The sequence below is a fragment of the Astyanax mexicanus genome, chromosome 22, assembly GCF_023375975.1.
Source record: "Astyanax mexicanus isolate ESR-SI-001 chromosome 22, AstMex3_surface, whole genome shotgun sequence".
Classification (NCBI taxonomy): domain Eukaryota; kingdom Metazoa; phylum Chordata; class Actinopteri; order Characiformes; family Acestrorhamphidae; genus Astyanax; species Astyanax mexicanus.
Genome location: NC_064429.1, coordinates 31,187,994 through 31,207,801, shown reverse-complemented (window position 1 = coordinate 31,207,801; position 19,808 = coordinate 31,187,994). Strand labels below are relative to the sequence as shown.

The 19,808-nt window shown below is 35.5% G+C and overlaps 1 protein-coding gene across 1 annotated transcript in view; it reads left to right on the top strand.

Annotated features, from left to right (window-relative positions):
* Positions 1 to 19,808, top strand: part of ppil2 (peptidylprolyl isomerase (cyclophilin)-like 2) — a 77,318-nt gene that overhangs the window by 7,877 nt on the left and 49,633 nt on the right. The window contains exons 6-10 of the mRNA XM_015604496.3: positions 6,486 to 6,537; positions 10,856 to 10,947; positions 12,069 to 12,158; positions 16,499 to 16,574; positions 18,040 to 18,200. Coding sequence (XP_015459982.2) covers positions 6,486 to 6,537; positions 10,856 to 10,947; positions 12,069 to 12,158; positions 16,499 to 16,574; positions 18,040 to 18,200 — 471 coding nt within the window. The remainder of the gene's footprint in view (positions 1 to 6,485; positions 6,538 to 10,855; positions 10,948 to 12,068; positions 12,159 to 16,498; positions 16,575 to 18,039; positions 18,201 to 19,808) is intronic.

Sequence of the window (19,808 nt, the reverse complement as noted above, 5' to 3'; positions counted from 1 at the left end):
GGGCACGCAGGTACAGGCGTGAAGTGCGTGCTACGATGGATTCACGTGTCCCTGTAAAGGTCCTGGCCGGACTGGATGTGAAAGACGCCATTCATTTACATGCGTTCATTTTCAAATTCTGACGTGCCTGTTTTTCATATGTTAAAACCAGACTCGGTGTGAAAGCCTTAAAATAGAAATCTCTATTGTGAGGATCATGTCAGAAATAAATCCCCTCTTTCTGCAGTATCTGGTTATATACCAACTTGGCAGTAAAACGGACGTTTACAACAGTTGTTGATCAGACACTGACCCAGGCTCAGTTTATCAGATATTAAATAATTTAAACTTAAATAATTGTACTGAATATTTTAAATACAGGACCATTACTTTTTAGAGTACATGTAATGTGTGACACGTGTGTGTGTGTGTGTATGTGTGTATATATATATATATTTTTTTTTTTTTTTTTTTTTTTTCTTTTTTTATATACACCCTTAATGCCCTTAAGAGTAGTGGAAAAACCTGGTTTCCTTCACCTAATGGTGTACAGCTTATTTTTTTAAGGAGACATTATCTATATAATTGTTCCAGGTTTCAATAAATAGTTAATTGAACAAAAAACCTTTGTTGTAATTTCTTTAAGGGTCAGTTTAATAATATATGTAACAAACTGTGATACCGTGATAACCGTGATACCGCGGTATTTTCTGAGACGGTTATCATACCGTGAAAATCTCATACCGTTGCAACCCTAGTGTGCGTGTGCGTGCGCGTGTTGCTCGCATGATGCTTTGATGCTTTGCTGAAATACGTCATGAGAGATAAGTCCCTGGGTTTCTTTTATCTGTTTGTATCTCCAGGACATTGTGTTTGTATCCATGTTCTCCACGTGTGTTTGTGTGTGTTTACATTTCTGTTTGTTTTGGTCTGCTTCCTGCTTCTGGACATGAAAGCACATGTCTGGGCATGTTCAGGGCATGTTCTTATATCCAATGTTCTTATATGTGTGTATGTCTGTGTGTGCAGCTGGGCTGTGCTATCAGAAACATTCCTGATTGATTGGTCTGGTTTGAGAGGAAGGAAAAGGCAGTCTAAGAGAGCAAGGGAGTGAGTGTGGAGGTTACAGAGGTAACTGGGATGACTGGTGGAGGGGACATGTCTGAACTTGTTACCTCCAGCTCAGACAGGCATGCCTCTGTGTTAGCATCAGTAGCAGCTGTGTGCTGAGCCACATGCTCGGGCCTGAGTGTGAGAAAACCAGTGAATGTGAGAAGATATCCTTCCTAGCGGTCACATTCCTCCTCATCCTGCCAACACAGCAGAAAAACGGGCCATTTAAAGGTCTTGTAATGCTCTCTGGGTTGGAGTTAGAACAGCTGTATTGATATTTGTGTCTCACAGAAATGTGTGCAACTACCTGGCTTAACATATTATGACCTCCTCTTGGTTTTTAAACCCATTATAAAAGGTAGGTAGGACTGAGTAATGAAGTGGATAGTGAGTGGAGACAGTGTTTAAAAACTCCAGCAGCACTGCTGCATCTGATCCACTTGGACCCAGAAGTTAAGAGTTGGATTGTAATGCTTTTTGGAAGAAAGATTATGTAAATGTTACCAGGAGTGATTAGTGATTAAAAAATGTAGAGGTTCCTAATGGTGTCCTGCGATAATCCATCCTATGCAGTTTCGATATTCTAACTTCTCAGTTTTTACAGATTTTGTGATCAGGGTGGATAGTGTTTATAGCATATCCAATAGCATCCTATACATTTTCAGCCAGGAATAAGTCTGGCAATGCAACTGGCTTTGGTATAGTATCAGGGGTTGCATCCAGAAACCTGAAATGTTGTTCCCTTTTCCTAGCAATCCTCCTTCTTTCCTTAGTGAAAGAAACTGATTTAGTGCCGCCATCTTGTCACCTGTCTAAGTTAAAACAAGAAACCATTAAAAAATTGAGTTTCTTTGATTTTACCTAACTGAAAACCTCTGGAATATAAATCAAGAGGAAGATGAATGATCACAAGCCGTCAAATTAAGCTGAACTGCTTGAATTTTGCAGCAGGAGTGGCATAAAGTTATCCAAAAGCAGTGTGTAAGACTGGTGGAGGAGAATGTGCCAAGATGCATGAAACCAGGGCTATTACACCAAATATTAACTTCTGAACTCTTAAAACTTTATGAATATGAACTTGTTTTCTTTGTATTTCTCATTTTCTGCAAATACATGCTCTAAATTATTTTTTTTTTTGGAATTTGGGAGAAATGTTGTCTGTAGTTTATAGAATTAAACAACAATGTTTATTTTACTCAAACATGAACCTATAAATAGCAAAATCAGAGAAACTGATTAAGAAACTGAAGTGGTCTCTTAAATTTATTAAGAGTGCTTACGAAAGCCGTCATTTATCAGCTGATGCTCAGCATTTATTTTGAACCTCTTTCTTTCTCTCTCTGCTTCAGCACTGTTTCTATTTTGAGGTTTTTCAATTTCGCATTACACAGTGTTATTAAGATTCAGAGCGAAACATTAGGACAGAAACTGCATCAGTAATTTCACTCTTCATTTCCAAACCTAAGCCTTTCTGCTGAGCGTGAATGCTAACAGGTACACATGGCACTAATCCCATCCCCAGAATTATTATTAGTCCTGTACCACAAACCTGATATATCACATCAGTTTCTGCAGCACAACAGAGTGTAAAGTAGGGATGGCATGTCTGTATTGATGGCTATTGGTGTCAGGCTGATATCAGCAGAAAATGCTGGATCGGATGTCAGAGCAGGAAAAAAAAAAAAAAGAATCCCTTCCAGGCCTGAAAAAGATCGATCCTGAAACAGAGCACACTCGCACTGTGTGTTTAGTCCTGCGGGGTAGTGGAGTGTGTGAGTAGTTTTTGAGCAGGATAGTCTATTTTTGGATGGTCGAAGCAAGCACACCACTCCAAATCAGTAACAGTCTTTGGAAAGGCAATTTAGACTCATCTGGCAACACTATATTCTATTTTTTCTTACATGTGTAACATGATCATTATAATCAAATGTACATTTAAGCCACTCTGGATATGGATATAAGCCAAAAAATAAGCTTAGTGCTGGTAGATGTTTCCTCCTGGCTTTTTTTTTTAAACTAAAGGTCTATATGTAGAACCATACTTTCAGTTTCTTACCCTCAAATGTTTGGTAGCAGTTCCTGAGTTATTCATTGGTTGTTGGTCACAGTTACTGAGTAATTAATAGCAGTTCCCGTTGGTGTTTTCGAGTATCTGCTAACAGTTAAAAATAATGTGTAGCAATTAAGGAGAAGTTATCATCAGTTTGCAAGATATATTCCGTAGTTACCAAATAATTAGTAGCTGTAATTTGCTGTAATTTGAAGTGGTTGCTGAGTATTCCATAGCACTAAATTTGTAGTGAATACCTAGTAATCAGTTGGTTGATTTGCAACAGTTCCTGGGTAGTTCATAGTGGTTACTGATTTTTTTTCTAGCAATTACAAGTACTTCATGCAAGTTACCCAGTAAGTCATAGCAGATACTGAGTATTTGTAGCAGGTACAGATTAATTCCTAACAGTTACAGAGTAGTCCATAGTAGTTAAAGAGTAAACAGTAGCTGATTCTGTGTCATTTGTAGTAATAACTGAGAAATTTGTAGCAGTTACAGAGCACTTCTTAACAATTACAAGTATATTTCATGTGAGGTAGCCAGTAATTCCTAGCAGATACTAAGTACTTTGTAGCAGGTACATAGTAATTTCTAACAGTTACAGAGTAATCCAAAATAGTTACAGAGTAATCCATAGTATTTCAAGAGTAAACAGTAGCGGATTCTGTGTCATATGTATTGATTACTGAGAAATTTGTAGCAGTTACAGAGCACTTCATTACAATTACAAGTACTTCATGCAAGTTACCCAGTAATTCCTAGCAGATACTGAGTATTTTGTAGCAGGTACATAGTATTTCCTAACAGTTACAGAGTAGTCCATAGTAGTTAAAGAGTAAACAGTAGCTGATTCTGTGTCACTTGTAGTGATTACTTAGAAATTTGTCGCAGTCACAGAATACGTCATAACAATTACAAGTATATTTCATGTGAGTTACCCAGTAATTCCTAGCAGATACAAAGTATTTTGTAGCAGGTACATAGTAATTTCTAACAGTTACAGAGTAATAAAAAATAGTTACCAAGTAATCAGTAGCAGTTACTGAGTAATTCAAAGTGTTCCTGAGTAATTTGTAGTAGTTACAGAGTACTTCATAACAATTATAAGTATACTTTAGGTAAGTTACCCAGTAATTCCCAGCAGATACGGAGTACTTTGTAGCTGGTGCAGAGTAATTCATAGTAGTTAGCAGTGTATATCATGGCATTTACTAAGTAACTTGTAGCTGTTACCGAGTAATTTTGTAGCAGGAACTGTACAGTAATTTGTACACGTTACAGAGTAATATTTAGCAGGTACCAAATAATTAATGGCATTTACTTACTGATAGCAGTTACAGAGTACTTCATAGCATTGCCTGTGTAGTTAATTTCAGGAGTAATTCCTATCAGTTTTGGATTGAGCATTTCCTTTTTCTTTTTTTGAGATTCATAGAAATTGCTAAATATTTCTTAGCAGTTACAGAGTAATTACAGTAATCTCTCTTAAACTGAAACTCTGAGAAATGCTAGAGACAGTCTTGCCTGAGATAGCAGGGCTTTATGTGTCAAGTGACTGGCTAGATTGGAGAAGACGTTTGAGCAGTCTTCATTAGCTGGTGATGCAGAGATCATTAGGCACAAGAATGCACCTTTTCATTCTTCAGAACCGGGACAGAGTGGTATTTATCGACCCGCCCAGAGTAAGAACGCTGAAGCAGCATCAGCTCCAACCTGCCACAGCCGATTAGCATCAGAGGCCTGACTGCTTCTAGATCTAGATGAATGTGAGAACTTTGATGCAGTCAAACTCTGACCCACATTCTACAGTGTTCTGCTGATTCATTTAGTCTCTAGGCTGCAGCCTAGGTTTTATAGAAGGCTTCCTTAATGTTGTTTTATATTAGTCTGCGTTAGGACTGCACGATAAATCGTTTAAGCATTATTATCGCTATGTACGCATGCGCAATAGTCACATCGCAGGGCACAATTAAATCAAAAGCGTCATGTTGCAATGGTTTTATTTCCTGACACAAGAAGTAGATACACAGTGCTGTCTCTGTATCTGTGTAAGTGACAGGCTCCTGCTGCGTGCGCAAGAAGCCTGAGGGGGAGGGGGTAACCGGTGTCGAAAGCTGTGCACCTCAGTCCAGCACTGTTTTTCTTAGATATTTCCAGTTACAGCTGATTTCACGCTTTTAATCCCAGAAAAATGCTCTTAATTACCTTTTAAAAAGCCATTTAAATGCTTGATTAAAGGGCCGATTACTGTTGTTTTGCTGTTTTCCTCTGATTTTGAGTTGAACTCGGTGCTGACTCTCTTAATTGCTCTTAATCGGTCCAGATGCAAGACAGCACGCAGGTGGGGGCGGGGCTGTTGATGTCATGGACCTGCATTGTTTAATATTGCAATATACAGGAGTTGGGCAATGAAACTGAAACACCTGTCATTTTAGTGTGGGATTTTAGGTTTCATGGCCAAATTGGAGCAGCCTGGTGGCCAATCTTCATTAACTGCACATTGCACCAGTAAGAGCAGAGTGTGAAGGTTCAATTAGCAGAGTAAGAGCACAGTTCTGCTCTAAATATTGCAATGCACACAACATTATGGGTGAAAAACCAGAGTTCAAAAGAGGACAAATTGTTGGTGCACGTCTTGCTGGAGCATCTTTGACCAAGACAGCAAGTCTTTGTGATGCATCAAGAGTCACGGTATCCAGGGTAACGTCAGCATACCACCAAGAAGGATGAACCACATCCCACAGGATTAACTGTGGACGCTGTAAGAGGAAGCTGTCTGAAAGGGATGTTCGGGTGCTAACCCGGATTGTATCCAAATCACGGCAGAATTCAATGTGCACCTCGACTTAACTGTTTCCACCAGAACTGTCTGTCACCATAATAAATTATTGTGGTCGTAAAACCAGGTGTTTCAGTTTCATTGTCCAACCCATGTATAATGTTGAAAAAGGAACATTTGCAATATTTTTTTCCCAATATTGTGCAGCCCTATATCTGCATAATGTTGTTGTTTTGATTACTGTAAAAAGCCATACGGCCCACCTCTCCAGCCCCACCGCCCTGATCTAATTAGTAAAGGGAACAGATCCAGAGTGAAGGCCGGCCTCTGACTGAACAATCTGAAAGCTGACTTAATGAGCTGGCAGTAATGACACCTTTGAAGATGTCATCGTGTATATCAGAGCGTGTGTGGATGTGACTCAGCCTAAAATGATGCTGCGGAGTGACAGGATCATTTTCAGTGGGTTGTGTGAACACTTGTACTGAGACATAATCTGTTTACACACACTGACACACACTCCGTGCCTTGTCACTAATTGGCCTCTCTCTTCCCCTTTAGAAACTCGACGCCAAGTCCCTCATCAAGCTCAACTTCAGCAAGAACAGTGAAGGTAATCCACATTGTGCATTTCAGAACGTCTAGGGGTGTGGACGATCGGTCAGAAATTTCTCTGCATATTTTATTATATCCTCCTTTTACACTGTTCTTTAATAGCCAAGAACCCACAGGAGAGACGAGTGGATCAGACACTGCAGAAGTGTTGCTGGAGTTTTTAAACACCTCACCGCTGAGAATAGTCCAACAACAAAATGGGCTAGAGGATGACTGTAAACTGTGCAGCAACAGATTAGTTAGCAAGTTAGCTTAGCTACGTTATCGGTGACAGAACTAAGGTTAGAAGACAGCTAGCTAGCATTAGCGGTGAGCTAGCAAATGTTATCCAGGTGAGAACTAAGGTTACCAGAGAGCTGGCTACTGTTATCTGTGAGAGAACTAAGGTTAGCAGAGAGCTAGCTAATGTTATCAGTAAGAGAACTAAGGTTAGTGAAGAGCTAGCTAACATTAGCGGTGAGCTAGCAAACGTTATCCAGGAAAGAACTAAGGTTAGCAGAGAACTAGCTAATGTTATCAGTGAGAGAACTAAGGTTAGCAGAGAGTTAGCTAATGTTATCCGTGAGAGAACTAAGGTTAGCAGAGAGTTAGCTAATGTTATCAGTGAGAGAACTAAGGTTAGCAGAGAGCTAACTAACGTTATTGAGGAGAGAACTAAGGTTAGCAGAGAGCTAGCTATTGTTATTGAGGAGAGAACTAAGGTTAGCAGAGAGCTAGCTAACTTTACTGGGGAGAGAACTAAGGTTAGCAGAGAGCTAACTAACGTTATTGAGGAGAGAACTAAGGTTAGCAGAGAGCTAGGTGACTTTACTGGGGAGAGAACTAAGGTTAGCAGAGAGCTAGCTGACTTTACTGGGGAGAGAACTAAGGCTAGCAGAGAGCTAATTAACGTTATTGAGGAGAGAACTAAGGTTAGCGGCAAACTAGCTAACATATTAACTTTAGCGGTGAGCTACTTAACATACTAACGTCAGCAGTAAGCTAGTTAACATACTAATGTTAGCGGTGGGCTCGCTAACTGGAATGTTTTAGTCTTGACTAAATAACACAATTTTAGACTGAATTTATAACTGCGATTCTCAAACGTTTCAGTTGGACACCCCATTTGTATATGGTAAGTGCTACTGGGGCCACCCAACATTTAAGTTTTGATTTCCCATACAATAAATTTTAAAACCAAATAATAAATCAAATTAAAGCAAAGAAATTATAAATACATTTTTGGGTCTCAAATTGTATAAAAACATTTTTCGAGGTCTTAAAAGGGTCTTAAAAAGCATTAAATTTGACTTGCAAAAAAATGGTGCAGGAACCCTGTGTTTCTCTTTATTTAATTCATTTTCTACATTGTAGATTAATATTAAAGACATGAAAAAATTTAAGGGGCACATATGGAATTATGTAGTTAACAGTAAGACTTAAATCCAACTAAAAAGGTGATTTGGGATAATCTGGCGATTTAAAGCGTGAAGGAAAGGCAGCAACTATTATTCAGCACCTCCAGGAACTCCTTCAAGACTCTGAGGACACCTTATGAAGACACCAAGAGTGTGCAGATCTGTCATCAAATATAAATGTGCTACTTAAAAGATTCTAAAGTTTATAAAATATATTCTGGTTTATTTAACACTTTCTGTTTACTAAATAATTCCATGTGTTCCTGTACAACTTTAATATAGTCTTCAATATTACATTTGCAATGTAGAAAATCATAAAAAGAAAGAAAGAGAACACATTGAATGGGAAGAGGTGGGTCGAAAGATTTGACTGGTACTGTATATATTATGTTTATGGTATATATGGGTGATTCTCACGAAAAACAGATTTAAAAGGGTTCACACTTGAAAAATTTCAAAAGGCATTTAAATATAAAATTTCTTTTTGTTATGCAAGACTAGGGTCTGAACTTTTTAGAAATACTTTTTTTTTTTAATTTTATAATTTTTTTCTGTATATTTTGCACCATTTTAGTCAGTCAGAGCACACACATTCTCAGTACCGCAACATGATAACACAGAACAGATATGGTTTAAAAGTTACACATTTGTTACTTTTTAAATAGATATTATTAACAGTTGTGCTCATATGTGTATATAACCCAGAAAATATTATATTTATAAGTTTCCCATTTTTTTTTATTTTATGATTTGTCTCATTACCGCAACAGATTTCATGATTCATGTCCTGTCTTTTCAGGATATTTAACTGAAAAATTACATGTATAATTTCTTATTTAGTACAGATGACCTATGAAGAAATACAATTTATCCAAATACCATTATAAACTAGAATTTGTTTTATAACAGTAAAATAATTAGTAAATAAATATGTGTTGCGGTAAAGAGAATGGTGTTTCGGTAAAGAGAGTCAATGTTTCGGTAAAGAGAGTCATTACAAGGATTCCTACTTAATTAACAATAACACTTTACACAACAAACACAGAGTGTGAATGCTGTGAATAAATAACAAATTCTAATGATGTACTTCTTGAGTTTTGTATGGAGTAGTAATATTGAACAAAATGTGGTATTTGCTGTTGAAAATTATTCTCAGTAAGACTCAAGCTGTGAAAATATCCTATTTTGAACTGTGTATTTTAATAAAACAAATTTCAACATACCTCATTAGACATAAATTCCTTAAAACTTTAAACATCACTGTATAACTAAATTGAAATGGAATGTTTAAATACAAAATAAGTAATTCAACATCTCATAAAACAACTTTTTTATTAAGTATTAATTTCATGACAGATATAAACATCAATGTACAACTAAATTGAAATTAAATATTTAAGTATGAAACAAGCAATTCAACATCTCATTAAACATCTTTGTATTAAGCATTAATCTCATGAAAAATGTAAACATCAATGTGCAACTAAATTAAAATTAAAGATAAAATTAAAGAAAGTTGTTTAATGAAATGTATATATGTGTGTATATATATAAATTTCATATATATAATATATACATTTCATGAAACAACTTTTATTGTTATAAACTGTTAATAAAGGTTGTTTCATAAAATGTGTGTATATATATATACAGTGTATATATATAAACAGTTTATAACAATAAAAGTTTATAAAAATAAATTTCATGAAACAACCTTTATTAACAGTTTATAACAATAAAAGTTGTTTCATGAAATTAATATATTATATATATGAAAATTATATATTATATATATATATATATATATATATATATATATATTATTATTATTTTTATATATTATTTTTATATCTTATGCGGAAGTTATATGGGTGTCACTGCCCTGCTACATAAATCTGTTTTTTATCTGAAATTGCATCATGTATTGTTTTATATATTGTTTATTATAAGTAAATAAAGGCTTTTTTATGAAACAATATATATATATATATATATATAAGTTCATGTCACTTAAAACATTAATTTCTCTTTACCGCAACAGTGAATCTCTCTACCGCAACAGGCCTTAAATTGTTGCGGTGTATGAGAAGGCTGTTGCGGAGTATGAGGGACCTTAACCTTCTTTGATCTCTGTGGGGCCACCATGATGCCTGGCTAAACTTTTGCTAGCTTTTTGTATTTAGACTTTAAAAACCTTAAAAATTCCCAAAACACAATAACATTTTCATTTTTTTAAACATTAAAAACTAGCTGTTTCGGTAATGAGAAACAAAAAGTTGTGTATGCTCGCTGACAACCAAGTTTTTAACATTTATCTGGAGAGGTATAAAATTAGGTGCTTACCTGGTAGCCATCTTGGGTGTCATACTAAAAGGTGTCCCCCCTCTCAAAATGGCTGTTTTTTTTCTGTTCCTTGTGGTCTTAAATGGTGCTTGAAAATTGTTGCGGAGGCTGAGAACATTGGTTCTGACCAAAGTTATTGTTCTAAATATTTTCTTTTCTTTTACCAATGAATTCCAAGTAATACATTTTTATTGACTGTAACAATTTACTTTATGAGATACATTTAAGTTTTTTATTATTTATTTATTTTAAATATTAAAATTGTGTAATTGAAGAGCCGAGATTCAGCAATGGACGCGTTGCGGTACTGAGAATTTCACACTAAATTATAAAAAATACATAATTTAAAATATCACAATGTCTACTTTTAATCACTTCCAATATAGCCTTTGATGAGATGTTTATAAACCAGTGTTTCCCAAATTGATAGCATTTACCTGTTCATCACACTCCTTAATGCCACCTCATTAGTCTGATTTCGTGAGAATCACCCATATGGGATTGCCAACCCTGCACTTATTTGCATATAAACACTCAGTCTGAACCACCCTTACTGTTTCTCTTCTGTATAAACAGGGAAGTACCACTGCCCCGTGCTGTACACCGTCTTCACCAATAACTCCCACATCGTGGCCAACAAAGTCACAGGAAATGTCTTCTCACATGAGGTAAACTCCAGTTATCCCTTAATCCCAGGATGGGTTGTTTGTGTTTTAAAGGAATGGTTTGGCCAACAGCCTTCCCTCTCACCCAGATACAGCGGATATGTTCTTTCTTGTTTCTTAGCTCTAATTTAAAGACACTAATTTATCACTGATTAGCATTGTGCTAAAAGCTTCCTTTAGTTATCTCACACTCTCTTCAGGCTGCTCACGGGTTTTGAGGAATCTCATGTTAATAGCTTATTTGGTGAACTTCTTAAAAAAAAAAAATCAGTATTAGCTATTGTGCCCATTAGCTGTAACTAGGAATACACAATGATAATGGATTTATATTGGAGGGGGCAGGGTTGTGTAAATTTGATTTTCTGCTGAACTACTGCTTTAAGCCTGTGCTGTTAATAGATGTGTATTTAATAGAATTTAACAGCTGCCCTAAGAAAATGTACACACTCTTGCAGTTACAACAGAGACTTTATTAATGAGGAGACAGATCACTTACTGCTGTATAAATGGGATTTCTCGTAACGCTAATCATGGATAATTATGGATAAAATCTTGCCCTTCAACAAAAGGGGAAGCCCCTCCTTGCTGTGGAGATGTGCGCAGGCGCAGCAGCCATAACAGGCTTTTTGCCAAATGTTACAAGCTGTTTGTGAGGTTTTATCAGATTTTATCAATGATATAATTATAATGATATAATGAAAATATGTTGTTGAAATAATAATTTTCCATATCTTGGTCTCTCTATTCAAACAGATAGGAGGCTGGTCTTGCATGATGGGACATAAGCACCCGGCAGCATAGCAAGACTTTAGCTACACACAATTAACTGTATGTTTATGTGTTCTATCTAGGCAAGACACTCCTTGCTGTGGAGATGTGCGCAGGCACCGCAGCCATAACAAGCTTTTTTTTTTTTTTTTACCAAATGTTACAAGCTGTTCATGAGATTTTATCAGATTGTATCAATTATTTAATGATATAATGAAGTATGTTGTTGAAATGGTAATTTTACATATTTTGGTCTCTCTACTCAAACAGATAGGAGGCTGGTCTGACATGAGAGGATATATGCCTGTGGATATATAGCAGACAATTATCTGTATGTTTGTGTGTGTGTTATCTAGGCTGTGGAGCAGCTGAACATCAAGACAAAGAGCTACAAAGATCTGCTGACAGATGAGCCTTTTACCCGCCAGGATATCATCACGCTGCAGGTGGGTGGTGTGTGTTTTGTGGTGAGATGGTTAATGCAAACCCTGTGTGTGCATGCTCTTTCTACTATATGCTGTCTGTTCATGTGCAGTATTTAGGAAGGTAGGTCTCTGTAGTTCTGTAGCATGTAATTATAGATATTTCATATAAGACATGTCTAAACAAATTCATGACAGATCACAGCAGGTTTAGAGAAATGCCCGCTGACGATGATAATTAAGAAGCCTTAACCTGTTTGTGATGTGTGAACCTCTGACTGCAAAACAACGTGGTCACAGGTCTAAACCCCCAGTTCTGTTTCTTTTAGAGACTTCATTTTATGTTAAAATTATTATATAACTGATAAAATAAATTGTACAATTAATGGAAGAAGAGTTTACAGTTAATGCACATCTCAAACTACTTCTCATCATGGAACATTCAGGATCATAATTATGTTTCAAATCGATTTTCTCACTGTGGGACTAATAAAGGATTATCTATTCTTTGGGCAATTCAGCAGTGTTATCACATATTACATAGTTTTCTTTAATGTTAGGACTGCTCCCCAACAGTGGCAGAAGAACCACATTTTACCCCACTACTTTCCATGGCAGGGAGAGCAGGCAAACTGCGGGTTTAAGTTAATTTTTACACTTTTCTTCATAAACTAAACTCTTATCATGAGTTTAGTTTACTGACACTTCACAAGACTGCTTTCCAACTGAAAGATACAAGCTGTAGGACTAGGATAGTAAAATTAACTAAGCTAACTTACAGACTAATAGTCTAATAAGACAGACTGCACTTCTCTGTGTAAATATCAATTTAACTCTATATGTGAGTGGAGTAGCACTACAAAGGTAAATGTATGACACAAATTGCACTATGAAATAAATTCTTGATTAGAATAGCCCTGCTCAGGTAATGTCTATGTGGAAATTACAAGTGTAAAGTGTTCAATACATACAGCTCTGGAAAAAAAATGAAGAGATTACTTCAGTTTCTGAATGAGTTTCTCTAATTTTGCTATTTAAAGGTATATATTTGAGCAAAATAAACATTGTTGTTTTATTCTATAAACTACAGACAACATTGCTCCCAAATTCCAAATAAAAATATTCTCATTTAGAGCATTTATTTGCAGAAAATGAGAAATGACTGAAATAACAAAAAAAGATGCAGAGCTTTCAGACCTCAAATAATGCAAAGAAAACAAGTTCATATTCATAAAGTTTTAAGAGTTCAGAAATCAATATTTGGTGGAATAACCCTGGTTTTAATCACAGTTTTCATGCATCTTGGCATCATGTTCTCCTCCACCAGTCTTACACACTGCTTTTGGATAACTTTATGCCTTTACTCCTGGTGCAAAAATTCAAGCAGTTCAGATAGATAGATAGATACTTTATTTATCCCGAAGGAAATTTAGGAAGTTAAGTTTGGTTTGATGGATTGTGATCATCCATCTTCCTAGGTTTTCAATTTGGTAAAATGAAAGAAACTCATCAATTTTAAGCGGTCTCTTTTTTTCACAGCTGTATTTTAAAAATTGTAGGTTTGTTCATCTGCTCTCTGTGTGAAAAGCAAGACAAAAATGTAAGCTTTGAAAAAAGTGGCTAAAGTTTGTTATGGTTTTGACATTCCTAATTCTCTTTTGGCTATATTGTACACCATTACTCCCTGACAAATCCTGTTCTGTGTATAATTGGCTCTGTGTGTAATTGATCTAAACTGTCCAGTAATGAGAAGGGTCAGGTCAGATGACCTCGGCAGTGTTGGAGAGATATGGGGCGGGGGGATATCTGAGCAGTCACGCAGTGGCTGAGTGCAGATTTATTAAGAGTAGGTGTTGATATAGACAGGACACAGGAGTGTGTGTAGAAGAGAAGAATGGGAGTGAGGTATTTTAAGGAGTCGGGAGGAGTGGACCGTAGGGGTGTGCCATATCATATAATACGCAATAATATTGCCAACATTTTTGAATAGCGTAAATGATATTATACCCTAAAATACCGTGCCATATCAGCATACTACTTTTTAGCTGTTTTTAGCAAAAGAAAAATTCACACTGTTCTCATTTCCCATTATATATCTACTAGAGACAGATTATATCTGTCCAGTATCATTTATTTTACTTTAATCCTGGATATAAGGAGATATTTGGAGTGCATTATTAGTATCATATCATCCTTGATTATTGGCATCTATAACAAATCTGATAAAATTCTTGTATATTTTAATATCTCAGTTAGGGCTGCAATCGTATGCAATAAGAAAATGTAATTTTCATTTTGTTGCAGCAGTGTATTCTTGAAATAATTTGTTTAATTCAGTGTTGTGTTCACCAATTGTATCGTTATCAGGAAAGTACCATGAAATATCATGATGTTATTTTAGGGCCATATCGCCCACCCCTAGTGGACCCTGAGGTTCATGAATGTGTTTAGAAGTTAGATGTGTTGGGAAATTGATGAGGGAAGATCATACAGTGACATGAAGCTCAGATTTGTTCTGATTGGGGCAGGTGAAGCTTTTTAAGAAGCTGACAATTTTGATATTGGTCTGTATCATTTATAAGAGACACGATCTAAACAGCCCCAAGTACTTTGTTATACAATGCCTTCAGATCGATTGATGGGTACATTTAATGTTCAATAGATGTATAGATAGATTTATAGAGGTAATTGTAGATTGACATAAAGGACAATCAGAAATTGCATATACGTTTCTCTATCTAAATTTTTTGTTTTGTTTTCTGCATTAAAGTGCTGCCAAAATGAATATATGCTTTACTTTAGATGATTTAAACTCATTATAAGTGGTAATAATTCCAATAAATTATTACTTTTGGTAATAATGGTTAGTCTTACTCTACAAATAATCTACAGTACAGACCCTGTTTAGGCCGTGGTGCTGAAAGCGGGGCGGGTTCAGATTATTTTGGGGTTAAATAGGACAGAGAGCACTGGGGTCAGTCAGGAAATGCTGGCGTGTTATTTTGGGGTTGGAAAGAGAGGGACAGACCCACTGCCCCGCTGGACTCCGGTTACATTGTTTGACCTATTTGGATCACACACACTTGATTGGTGGGTCACACACACAACAGAGGAGCTGAAAAGTGTGTGTGTGTGTGTTTGTGTGTGTGTGTGTGTTCTTGTTCTTCCAAAGAAGACCAAATGTTCTCACAATGAGAAATGAGCATAGTGAGGACATTTTTTCTGGGTCCCAACTTTTAAAATAGGTTGTTTTCAGGACAATACTAAGATTAGCAAATTGATATAGAATTTAGGTTTAGAATTAATACCACTTTGGGCTAGGGTTAGGTTTAGTAGTTCTAAGATTAATGTTAGGTTTATGTATATGTAAGGTTTGTGGTTAGTAGTTTTAAGGTTAGTGTTAGGTTTATGTTTTTAGATTTAGTAATTTCAAGGTTAAGGTTAGGTTTATTCCCTAATATTTAGGTTAGTTGGTTTAAGGTTAGGCATATTTTTTGGATTACTATTATTTGGGTTAGGTTTTACTTTAGTATGTATTTGGTAAGTGTTATTTTACAGTAGGTTTAGGTTTAATACGTTTAAGGTTAGCATCATCTTTATGGTTAGTGTGGTGTGTTGGTTTGGAATCTGTTGCTTTAGTAGATTTACGGGTAACATTGTATTTAGGGTTGAGTTTTAACATCAGTTTTATGTTTAGGTGAAGATTAGGTCATAAAAAAATGGAATTTAAAATTATTTAATTTCTTTTAATGGGGTTCAGAAATGGGTTCTTAAATTGGTGTGTGTTTGTGAAGTTGTGCGAGTGAGTATAAAGGAATACTGGGGTGCCAGAGAGAGAACCTGGTGCTTGTGTGTGTGGCTGTGTGTTAACTGGTGTGTGACTGGTTTGTGTGGGTGCATTTTTGACAGTGTGTGTCCTTGGACTAGTGCCCAATCATGCTAGGCAGCCGCATTACGTTCCCATCACACTGTGCCCAGAGCCAAAGCAGATTCACCCACTGATACCACTCACCGTCCTTGCTCTACTTTACTGTGTGTGTGTGTGTGTGTGTGTGTGATATATGGAGTGGTTTGCTACTTTTCAAAGGTTTTCAATCATATCACAGTATTACTGTGTTCAGGATTTTTTTGTTTTGTTTATAGTACACACATCGACATATATGGACACACTCATTTATCATACTCCATTTATTGGTTGGGACTCGTTAAAAATTTTAATGTTATATTATTTGAAGCTTTTAAAATTGTAATGCTAGCACATCTGTTGCAACAATTTTGTAAATGTTTTTTAATGTCTTTTTAATGTGTTTTGCATACTGTATAACTAATAACACATTGTTTTTTTTGTCTCGTTTTTTTCACAGGATCCAACCAATTTGGATAAATTCAACGTCTCCGACTTTTTTCATGTGAAAAACAATTTGAAAGTTCTCGACCCAGGTAAGTATTATTATACAGCTCTGGAAAAAATTAAAAGACCACTTCAGTTTCTGAATCAGTTTCTCTGATTTTTTTATTTATAGGTTTATGTTTGAGTAAAATAAACATTTGTTTTATTTTATAAACTACAGACAACATTTCTCTCAAATTCCAATGTTAATATTCACGAAGTCTTAAGAGTTCAGAAATCAATATTTGCTGGAATAACCCTTGTTTTTAATCTCAGTTTTCATACACCTTGGCATCATGTTCTCCTCCACCAGTCTTACTCACTGCTTTTGGATAACTTTATGCTGCTTTACTCCTGGTGCAAAAATTCAAGCAGTTCAGTTTGGTTTGATGGCTTGTGATCATCCATCTTCCTCTTGATTATATTTCAGAGGTTTTCAATTTGATAAAATTAAAGAAACTCATCATTTTTAAGTGGTCTCTTATTTTTTCCAGAGCTGTATATATATATATATATATATATATATATATATATATATATATATATATATATATATATATATATATATATATTCACATATATTACTCCATAAATATATGACTCTAGCATCAAATATAAGAATGTATAAATTGTGATTGGCAGGTTCTGCTGGGTGGGGTTTATTTTTGTGTAAATTAGGCTGGCTGACAGTAACGTGAACTGTGATGTGAGATTCTACACTTCACACTTCACCAATTCAGCAGATCTGACCCCTCGATAAGATCCGTCCATTAACTAATTAATTTATTAAAATCACCTCTGCTACTATAATTTACATTACACGGTTACCTAATCAGACCTTACACCCCAAACCCCATGACATGAAGATATTCAACTTTAATATATAGCTCTGGAAAAAAAATTAAGAGACCACTTCAGTTTCTGATTCAGTTTATCTGATTTTGCTATTGATAGGTTTATGTTTAAGAAAAAATTACATTGTTGTTTTATTCTACAAACTACCGAAAACATTTCTCCCAAATTGCAAATAAATATTGTCATTTAGAGCATTTATTTGCAGAAAATGAGAAATGTCTGAAACAATAAAAAAAGATGCAGAGCTTTCAGACCTCAAATAATGCAAAAAAGAAAACATATTCATAAAGGTTTAAGTTTTAACCCTGCTTTTTAATCACAGTTTTCATGAATCTTGGCATCATGTTCTCCTCCACCAGTCTTACACACTGCTTTTGGATAACTTTATGCTGCTTTACTCCTGGTGCAAAAAATCAAGCAGTTCAGTTTGGTTTGATGACTCGTGATCATCCATCTTCCTCTTGATTATATTCCAGAGGTTTTTAAATGGGCAAAATCAAAGAAACTCATAATTTTTAAGTGGTCTCTTATTTTTTCCAGAGCTTTACGTCTTGCAAAAACTCAGAAAGCTGTATTATTTATAAAATATGAGTCTTTTTGGCTTCTTTGGTGATTTTTGCTCTTCGTCAGCCACGTTATTTCTGCGTTTTCTTTCTGTAGATGAGGAGAAGGCGAAGCAGGACCCGGCATACCACCTGAAGAGCACTAATCTGGAGACGCGGGAGACGCTGGCAGAGCTCTACAAAGAGTATAAGGGAGACGAGCTGCTGGCCTCAACCATGAAGGAGCCTGAGGCCAAAAAGACAGACAAACTCAACGCTGTAAGTCCAGAGCCCAAAAAGTCTTCTGACTGTTTCTGCCTTTTTCCTCTTTCTTTCTTCCTGCCCTTCCTAATATATATATATATATATATATATATATATATATATATATATATATATATATATATATATATATATATATTCATTATTGACAGAGTGGAGATGTTTACAGCAGCTTTTGCACTCTTACAAATACAAAACTGCCAGAAAGGGAGATTGTGAGTAGAGCTGTCTAGTTGGCTCATAAATGCAATTTGAATTCTTCCCTTGTTTCTCAAATATTAAAATATATGTGAATATTATGCAGTAAACAGCATTTTTCTTAGACAGTATTATGCGTCCTGAATCCATAAGTATGCCCTCATAAATATCAAGCGGTTCCAAAAGTGTGTGGTGTTTTACACCAGCTATTCTCAGCCTAGAGATAGAAGATCTTTAAAACAAATAAAAATAATAATATTTTTGAAGCAGATTTTTTTTTTTTACAAAATGCACATATCCACTGACATTGGTGCTCTGAGTCAGTGAAATACAGAGGAACTGTGGAAAGCACATTAAAGTACATTAACACCAAGTTGAATTGATACGCATGTTTTAAATATATTTTTCACTCAGCCTAAGACTGAGCTGTTAATGACCTGAGATATGTTTGACATATTACTATAGACTTGCCATGTAAGTGCTCTTCTGGTGTGAAGCACTGTAAACTGCTGCAGAAGTAGCTTCTGAATTTCTGAACATTTTAATAGACAATTTCTGCATTTAGATGCACATTTTTTATTAAATTTGATGAATATTTAAAATGTAAATTTTTGACAGTCCTAATATATAGTGCCACCTCACAATCTTCTGTATGCACTCTGAGACTAGGCCTGTACGATATATATTTTATATATTGCAATTTAAAACATATTTTAGTAGAAGTCAACCACCCTACATGTTGTAATATTAATAATGCACTTTATGCATTCATTTTTGGAGTAAAATAAATTATATTTGGGCAGATATTGTCTGTTTCTGCTTGATAAGGCATGAACTTTTTTTTTTATAGTTGTATCATCAAGTGATGTTAGCATGCACTAGTCTGGATCACTTTACCTATCTCAAATACTTGCTGCCTTGATTACCCAGCTGGATACAGTCTATTGAGTTTGAATACAAGTATATATTGAATATATGTCTTAAATTGCTCATTCCTGCCAGTGATTGTGATCGTTTACCTAGCAATGGTTAGCTAACTTTAATTGAAGCTCTGTGCTTAACTTTATTTGTTTCGGAAACTGTTAGCCATCGCGAGTTTGCCATCTGTCTTGTAGTCCTTCTGAGTTCTAAGCTGTCACTATCTATGCTGAGGCTGCAGCTTGCTGTGTTTTACTCTTGTTTTGTTCCATACCTGGCAACCTAGGGTGTGTAAATTGGACTAGGGAAGGGAATGGAATGGGCAGTGGCCGTGATCAGAGGCTTAAAATTAGTGTATTTCCACTGTGTTAAAGATGATTTATTTAGGTAGCATCTACCCACTTCTTAAATTTAAAGTATTTCCATAATATCTGATGATACAAACTGATAATTTTTTTTGATCAGAGTACAAAATATATTATATTAAAT